This window comes from Lathyrus oleraceus, chromosome 3, assembly GCF_024323335.1.
Source record: "Lathyrus oleraceus cultivar Zhongwan6 chromosome 3, CAAS_Psat_ZW6_1.0, whole genome shotgun sequence".
Lineage (NCBI taxonomy): Eukaryota > Viridiplantae > Streptophyta > Magnoliopsida > Fabales > Fabaceae > Lathyrus > Lathyrus oleraceus.
The window spans coordinates 276,919,089-276,928,707 of NC_066581.1; the positions used below are offsets into that span (position 1 = coordinate 276,919,089).

Here is a 9,619-nt window from a genome sequence, read left to right on the forward strand (position 1 = left end):
CAACTCAAAACTCCGAAATGGTTCGAGATTAACCAGTGAAAATCTCAATTTGACTTAAAGACTAAGTGCTAGAAGCTTTATCCATTTTTTGGAGTGAAAACTAACCTCTTCATTCTTCAGTTCGCTATTTGGTTGGAAGTTACCTGAAAACTTCATTTCCTTGTATAAAGGGGTTCGTGGGCTTAACCTTCTAAAAGCTATCAAGCATTATTTGATACTCTCAAGATGAAATATTAGGGAGAGTAGTATATTCATACATTTTTATTAAAATATTTTCAAACTCTGTTTTAGAAGATAATTTTCTTCTAAATTAATATTTTTCAAACCTCTATAATTCAACCCCCTCTTGTGTATAGAGTCACGTGTTCAACAAAGTTAAGACTTAAGTTTATAATGCATGTATGCTTTACAATATCATATACTAAATAATATCTTGATAGTGACTGTTCAAAGCATATGACTAGAGATAAATCTATGTTATCTTCTTTATCTCATAAAAGGGAGGTTCTGTTTCTTATGGTGATAATAACAAAGGGGGAATTATTGGTTCTTAGACTATTGGTAAGCTTTCAATTCAACGATTAGGGATAATGTTTTAGTTGATAGTTTAAAACATAATTTTTTGAACATTAGCCAATTATGTGACAAAGATTATAATGTGACTTTTGATTCGTCTGAATGTAGAGTTATAAAATCTGAGACCAATCAAACTCTTTTTACTAGTTTAAGAAGTGGAAATACTTGCAACGTTAATTTTAATAAAATCCCTTCAAATTATGTATGTCTTGTCAGTAATGAGGATGAATCATGGCTATGATATATGAGAAAAACTCATATCCACATGTACCATTTGAATAAATTGGTTCGCAAGGATTTAATAATCAATTTTCCAAACTTGTATTTTTAAAAGAATATGTTATGTTTTATGTGCCAAAAGTGTAAACAAGTAAAGGTCTCTATTAAATTAAAAAAGGTTTTTTTTGTACAAATAGACCGTTTACAAATGTTATGTATGGATCTTTTTGCCCCATCAAGAACCATGAGTTTTGGAAGGAATTACTATGTCCTTATAATAGTGGATGGCTATTATCATTATATCTGGATGATTTTCATATCTCATAAAAGAGACACGTCATTGCCTTTTGAAAACTGGTCAAACTTGTCCAAAACAAAAAAGACTAAGCAATGCATGTATTTGAAGCGATCATATAGGCGGATTTCAAAATATGAAATTCGAGAAATTTTATAATGAGGATGGAGTTGAGCTTACTTTTTCTGCTCCACGTATTCCCTAACAAAATAGAGTTATGGAGAAAAAAATAGATCTCTTGAAGAACTAATGAGGATAATTCTCAATGAGACTAACATTGCTAAGTACTATTAAGTTGATGTAGTAAGCACTAATTGTTGTGTAATGAATCATGTCTTGATAATACCAGTTCTAAATATGACGCTTTATGAGTTATACAAAGGAAGGAAGCTCAATATTTCTCACTTCCATGTTTTCAGATGCAAATACTTTATACTTAATAAAAGGGGAGAATAACCTTAAAAAATTCGACACGAAAGTTAATGAAGGTTTATTCTTAGGATATTACACTTCTAGTAAAACTTTAAAAATCTTTAATAAAAAACAATGTCAATAGAAGAATAAGTCCATGTTATCTTTGATGAAACTAATCCTAAGTTGGTAGAGGTAGAAATGTTTAATTGTCTAGGTATTTAAAGAACATCCTTCTAGATGAAAAATATCAAGATCATGACAAAAACCAAGATAAAGATCAAGAAAAAAATAAAGATCAAGATAAAGAAAAAGATCAAAATCAAACTGAAATTAATCAAAACAAAGCATCAAGCAATGTTCATCAAGACCTACCATAGGAATTGAGGACATCAAAAGATCATTCAATCTAAAACAACATAGGGGATTTTTCGAAAGGAGTCACAACTCGACATTCCCTTAACCATGTATGTTTGATTTTGTTTCCTAAATTTAGTTAATGGTCGTCGTCAATGAAACTCTCGTTAACAAACATTAGTCTCTTGTTATGCTTTGCTATGCATGATGAGTTAAATCATATTGAGAAAAACTAGTGGTTATGATCAAACGAGTCTTTCACAATAAATTGGACGAAAATAACAATATTTTAAAAAATAAAGATAGAGTTGTTGCGAAATGGTATAATCAACATTAAGATATAAATTTCGATAAAGATATGCTCTTGTAATTAGATTTAGGTGCTTTTTTTTATCTTTTAGATAAATTAAAAATCTCTATGAAAAACTTTAATAAAATTAATTATATTTTATATTAAATTTAAAAATTAATTATATATTTTTTTAAGTTATTGATTTATAAATATTAATAATTTATATACATTAACACATAAATATTAACAAATATTGTAGATATAATTTTAATCTTAAACTATCCGTTTACACTCATTTAATTCATCTAGCATATCAATTGAGTTATTCTATTCATCTAAAAATTAATTACGTTTGAATATGTTATAGTTTTAATTAATCTTAATTAATTTTAATAAATTTTGATTTGGATAAGATTTCAACCTATACAATGAGCCACACCGAATGTGAGATCCAACTCCACACCAATTTATATCCAGATTTTGTAGTCAACATACTAGTGTAAACTCAAGAAACTTTTCATAGTCAAATTTTCAGCTTTTATTTTGTGCCCTTAATTTCTTTTTAGTTTTTGTACTTTTAAACCAGTGCCATATAGAGAGAGAAAGTGTTAGAGAGAGTTCAATATTTTCAATTAAATAAATTCTCACACTTTCTTTCTTTCTCTGTCACTCTTCTCTTTACTTCTACACACAAGGTGACACACTCCTGTGACCTCTGTTTCCAAAGGAAACCCTTGTTTCCCCTTTTCTTAAACCCTCTCTTCAAACTTCCTCATAATTCATTTTCCTTCCATTTTTTTATCTCTATTTCAATCTTTAAGTTTAGTTTGATTTACTAAACTCACAAATTTATTCATAAATAGCCACCAAATACTCATTTATGATACACCAAAATTCAATCTCATCCACACAAGACAAGATTACCAAGTAACCCTTTTTCAAACACAAACCTAAGACTAAGAATCTCTTGTCAGTGACAAAACCAACCATGATGATTCCTTCTCATTGTCTCATCTTCTCTCTCATTTTTGTTTCTATTTTAGGCAATGAAGCAACCTTGCTCCATGTAAGTACTCTCTATAATCTATGCCCACCCTTTTGAGTTTAATTCATGGATCTAGCTTATTTTCATGTGGGTAGTTTCAAAAACTGAAAAAGATTGTTTTTTTATCAACAGGAAGCAAATGGGTCATTTCCAATGGTACCTGTGATGGAAGATGGGAAGATGGAAAAGATGATGATGATGATGAATGATAGCAGAAGGAAACTTGGAAGTTTCAGGATATGTGCTCTTTGTACATGCTGTGGTGGAGCAAAAGGTGTTTGCATACCTTCTCCTTGTTGCTATGCCATCAATTGCAACATTCCCAATAAGCCTTTTGGTTTCTGTTCATTTGCACCTAAGTACTGTAATTGCTTTGGATGCCATCTTTAATTCCCTTCTTAGCTTGTTTGATTCTCTTATTATATTGTTATAATAACAGTAATTGAAATTGAGGATTCATTATTATTATTATTATCTTTAATTAATCATGTTGCAAGTGTGAATGAGAAGTTAAGAAGTTAAGATTAAGAATATCTGTTCTTGATTTGTTTGTTTAATTATTATCATCATTGTTATTAGTATATTATAACTGGGATTTTTAGGAGTGTCACATTGTCTGTTTGTCAGAATAGCATATTGGATGATTGTATTATTATATGAAATAGTACATGAAGAATCATGAAATATTGTCCCTTCAAATGAAGCTATTGGGGTTCATAATCATCATCATTTTTCATTTTTTTAATGAATATATAGTAATGCAAGTGCTCACTGAGGCTATTGTTTTGTTTGGTTAGGTCTAAGATTCAACTTTACCACTTCTTTTTTCTTCTCATGTGCAGATTGCAATATTGAAGAATTTTTAGAGGTTATGAATAGGTTAGCCGTAGTTCAACCATGATAAAATATTTAGAGTTGACAAATATTTTATGAAGTCCTATTTAGTTACGACTTAATCTTAACGAATTTCTGGATTCTGTGTGGTAGTCAGTTTTGCACGTCCACAAAGATAAATAGACGGCCCTGTTTCCACTCAGAGTCATCTTAAGTTTTTAAGTTTTTAGAGGTACACAGTTAGCCGAATTTCAACCATGACAAAACATTTAGAGTTGAATACTATTTGATGAAATCCTATTTAATAGTATGATTTAACCTTGACGCATTTTGGGTCTTGTGCGATAGTCAATTAGATTTGTTTTATTTTGTGTCAAAGTTTCACTCATGGTATGTTTGGCTTTAGATTAGATTTGTTGGTGAATGAGTTAATAAAAGGATCTTATCTTATAATAATCGATAATCATAAACAAGTCTTTGAAAATTGGTATCTTTACTAGTCTTAGTTGGATTTAACAAATGGGAGAATTTTGAGCAAGCTTGCAAACAAAGTAAAATAGTGGCATTTAGGTCATATAATATAGCCATGCTTATTGATTTGTGTGGTCCTATAATTTGGTAAGTAGGACACACTTTTGAAGGAAAGATAGTTAGTTTTGCACTTACATTTGATAGAGAGGACTATAGAGTGACCATTTTGGATAGAAGCGCCATTGTAGATGAGTTTTAATTGTTTATTTTTTGTAGTAGATGTGATGATATTAATGCATATAGGTGTACCCAACTGTATGTATGTATAATGGTGGGTGGTAGTTGGGTAGGAGGAGTAGGACAATTAAGCCTTAGCTACTTGCAATTTTAAGTTGTTGGTTCAGTTCACTTCACTTTGCTGGATAATTGACCTACATCACATGAGAATTAAGAAGTTGCAAATATGCAACAAGCTCTTTATAGTTCTCTCTACTATCTTAAACCACATGAATCAAAATTCATAATAAAGCTTAATTTTTTATAGTGATTGTCACTGGTAATCCAATTGAACCAAAAGTTGATGGTGGGAATCTTGAAAATGGTTTAATGTGACTTCAAGATTATATCTCTAATGTGTCGAATATTTTTTTTTCAAAATTCGACACTTAGAGGTCTAAATTTTTTATTAAATGTGTTAAATTTAATAACATGACATCTTCGATAATTCTTTATTGCATATTCGTATTACAAAGTTCATTGTTGTATTGAAAATTATTATAATATAGATTATGTCTATAAAATTTAACATTAATCGAAAATCATTTGATATGTCAACGAAATACATAAAAACTAACGTCTTATAAAATTTCATGAGAACCGTTAATTTTTATCATTATCTTTAACATATCAAATGTTTTTTGATTGATGTAAAATTTCATAGACGTAATCTATATAATAATAGCTTTCAATCAAACAGTAAATTTTATTATACCAACATTGAATGAAGAGTTATCAAAGATGTTACGTTAGTAAATTTGACACCTTGATTTAAAATACTTAAATTTTAAAATGACAGTAAGTTTTATAATTTCTCATTCTTGACACTTTTATTAGCGAAATTTGTTGCGAAAGACTTTATGGTGCATCCGAAAGATAACCAGAGTAGACGTGATAAATGGACATTTTAAATTTTCTTATGATTTTAGAGAAATATACAAGTGTGCTGAAGAACAAAGTTAACTATTTACTTGATAAATCCCCATTTTTGTTAGAAGAGTTCGATATTAGAAAGTTTTATCTCATTATCTCTATATACGCTTCACCCCTACATTGTTAAAAGATTTCTGGTCTTAAAACTTTGTTAGTACAATTCTGATTAAATAAAGATTTATTAAAAAAAATTAATTTGTTGATTAAGTGAATAAATACATATGCATGGATTTTACAGTTTTACCAATTTTCATAAGGGATTATTTATATTTCTCTGTCAATATATTAATGTTTTACATCATCGGTACCTTCACAGTGTACTTAAAGAGCATTTCACATTGATTGAACAGTCTTATAATATGCACTCTCACGTTTAACATAAAAATGAGTATGTTTCTCATCTTCGAGTCATAAGACGCCTTCTTACTTTCGTCATTCGTTCAATTATTTGGGGGATTTTATAATGGATACGCCATGGACATCACGTTTAGGAATGAAATATTTGTTCGTGAAAGCTACCAAAAATATTTTATATATTGATAATAAGTGAACATTCATATTATTCTTACATTACACATAGTTTTCGCCTTTAAAAATCGAGGTTCTATTATACACACCCTTCAGATCATCGTTATCAATATTCTCAACTTTTGGAGTCGTAATACCAATCAGAGTTTTATGAAATCGCTTGGTGTAGCGGAATTTTGTATGATATATGTGATTGGAATGATTGTATCATTGATAGGGCTGCAAGTGCGTGATTTTATGAGTTTAGTATAAAATATTTTTGAATCCCAGAGAGACCAATCGACAAGTATCGTTATCTATTATTATTGTGTTTATCTTCGACTATGGGTATTATTTGTTTTGCCCGAAAATGAAAACTACCAATTTAAATCAAATTTTAATAATGAGAGGCCGAAACATGATTTGAGTATACCAATGTTACACTTATAAATTGCAACGTTTTAGTGTAACAAGAAAAATATTTTTTGTAGAAAAACTAAGTTAGAGATACCATCCGCTTTTGCGTGTCTGTTACCGAATTTTAAACTCGTAATCGTCCGTTTTTGTGTAATACATACTACAAGTTTAAAATCCCTTTAATTTTTGTTTCTTATTTAATTATAAATGCCTTCTCAATTTAAAAATATAAAAAATTTGAAATTTCAAAGTTCAATACCGCTTTCGCTCTTTCGAGCTGAAACCAATATTTTGGTGTTTCTACTGTCGTAGTAAACTTTAATTTTAAAAACAAAATTTTTAGAACAAAAAACTAAGTATTCTCTTGATAGATTCTGATTCTACTCCTGCTTTCGCACATCCATCGAAATCTATTGATCAAACTTCTATGTCAAATACTGTCATGTGGGTGCGTAAATGGTATCTTGATATTTCTACTTTCATAGCAAACATATTTCATTTTAAAAACAGAAGTTAGGAGATAATACTTTAACTCTAGTGCGAGATATTGGATCGAACTCTAGTATGGTCGACTGGTAGCTTCTTGGTTCGACAATTCAACAAGACCTTAGCTGCTGTTGAAATCTGTTCACATGTTGTAGTTGAAATATGCTAGGATTGTTAGCATGTCGAATTAAGCCTGTTTGTTATGCCCAATTGTTTAAGTTAACTTGTTCTTTAAGTTAGCTTGTGTAGTGGACCTGTATGTAAAAGCCCATTAGGTTAGTGTGTTAGTTTTCTTATAAATAACATATTAGTCTCTCATGATTGTACAACGCAAATCCTAATTAGGGTGAGAGAGATTATTTGCTATTCTGTAACACTTGTAATCTTGTTTCAAAGAGAAAGTAAAGAATATCAGTTTATAACCAATTTCAATTTCATTGTGTTCTTATTGTTTTTCTTCTTTTCTACCCTTGTGGGTTTCTTACCGATCAAGAAACCAATTATACTTTATAATTTTGGCATCATTTTTCACAACAAATTGGTGCGGTGAGCGTGGAGAAGATGTCGTCAACAAAGTATGAGATTGAAAAGTTCACCGGAGTGAACTATTTCAGTCTGTGGCGCTTGAAGATGAAAGCCCTACTGATTCAACAAGGTTGTGTAGAAGCGTTGAAGGGAGCTGCAACCATGGATTCCACGGTAAAGGATAAAGAAAAATTGACTATGCAGTTGATAAAACTGCATGAAGAAAGCTAGTTTATTTCCTTGATGTTATAGAGTTTGATCCAAAGTGGAGATTTGTGAGATATTTGATCGAACTCTAGTATGGTCGAATGGTAGCGTCTTGGTTTGACAATTAGACAGTACCTTAGCATGTCGTCGAAGTTTGTTCACATAGTGTATTCGAAATATACTAGGATTGCTAGCATGTCGAATTGGACCTGTTTGTTATGCCAAATTGTTTAAGTTAGCTTGTTCTATAAGTTAGCTTGTGTAATGAGTCTGTGTGTAAAATCCCATTAGGTTAATATGTTAATTTTCTTATAAATAACATACCAGTCTCTCATCATTGTATAACACAAATTCTAATTAGGGTGAAAGAGGTTATTTGCTAGTCTGTAACACTTGTAATCTTGTTTCAAATAGAAAGTAAAGAATAACAGTTTATAACCAATTTCATTGTGTTCTTATTGTTTTTATTCTTTTCTACCCTTGTGGGTTTCTTACCGAACAAAAAACCAATTGTACTTTGTAATTTTGTCATCGTTTTTTACAACATCTAGTTATAATCAATTTAGCGTGCAATTTATATGAGTCATGTCGGTATGCCGCTCCTCATATTTCGGACTCAACCAACTTACTCAGACATGGTAAAAGCAGTAATTAAAAGTATGGAAATAAAGCATACATGTTAAAATTCAGCAAAGTAAAGAACATAAAATATTGCATAAATAAAATTGCTTCAAAGAGAGTCTTTTATGCGGTAAACTACAATGTCGAAATGGAAAATGAAGAAGGTAAATAACAACAAGAACTCTAAATTATACATAAAATAATTTGCATCAACACCTCAATGTGAAGTATTGATGCTTTACAAGAGTGAATTTATGGCTAAAATAATGAGTCTAACATCTTATTTATAGGCTGATTTTCGCTCAAGAAATGTGCAGATCATGCAAAAGTAAGTGGGAGAAAGTGGAGAAAAATCTCTAGTGTTGGTGCATTTTTTTCTTCTGGTTCAAGACTTCATGATGGGCGTCAGTTACGCTGATGGCCTGCCCATCATGACCTTTTCAAACAGACTCTGAATCGTGTGCCCATGAGGGGCGTCAACTGGACTGATGGCCTGCTCGTCATGCCACATAGACACACGCTCCTTGTTTTTCACCCTTCCTGGATGACAATCTTGGCTTGATGGACCATGACATGAGTCATGATCTATTGGGCCCGTCATATTAGTCTGAACTTGGTATTTTTTTGTCATTTTTCTATGTTTTTCTACACAAGGACTTTTAAATGATAAGTACCTGAAATACAACAAATAATACTAGCATAACCAATAAAAGCGATATAAATATCACTAAAAACATGTGAAAGTTGAGTAAAATAAATGGTAAAATTGCATGTTATCAACCATATACAGTTATACTCGGCAACAAAATGAATGAAAGATGAAGAGACCAAAGCAATCAACTCCCCAATTAATCTAAATCCGTTTACATGAGATGTGTAAATAAAAGTTATTCAATTAATTTATTTATTTATTATTAGAATTTATGAGAGAGAGAGAGAGAGAGAGAGAGAGAGAGAGAGAGTCTATGTTTTGTCTTTGATGAAAGATTCTTTCTTGAACATATGAGATGTGAACCAAATGTACAAAAAAGGAATACAACACAAGATTGTCCCATCCTTTTTTCATTCTGTGAATAAAGTGAATAATACACATCCGCTAGGATTGTAGGGACGAGGTTCTCTTTGTCAACCTTAGCAGCCAAGAGCA

At 30.7% G+C, this 9,619-nt stretch overlaps 1 protein-coding gene across 1 annotated transcript; it reads left to right on the plus strand.

The window, feature by feature from the left end:
• Positions 1-2,614: 2,614 nt before the first annotated feature.
• Positions 2,615-3,726, plus strand: LOC127126986 (uncharacterized). Its single transcript, XM_051056066.1, has 2 exons — positions 2,615-3,216; positions 3,328-3,726. The coding sequence occupies exons 1-2, from the start codon at positions 3,139-3,141 to the stop codon at positions 3,583-3,585; spliced, it is 336 nt and encodes a 111-aa protein (XP_050912023.1). The 5' UTR covers positions 2,615-3,138; the 3' UTR covers positions 3,586-3,726.
• Positions 3,727-9,619: the final 5,893 nt, after the last annotated feature.

Bases quoted from the DNA above. Each gene is read 5' to 3' on its own strand.
- LOC127126986 (XM_051056066.1), top strand. From the start codon at position 3,139: ATGATGATTCCTTCTCATTGTCTCATCTTCTCTCTCATTTTTGTTTCT. The intron at 3,217-3,327 runs GTAAGTACTCTC...TTTTATCAACAG, and splicing joins ATGAAGCAACCTTGCTCCAT to GAAGCAAATGGGTCATTTCC.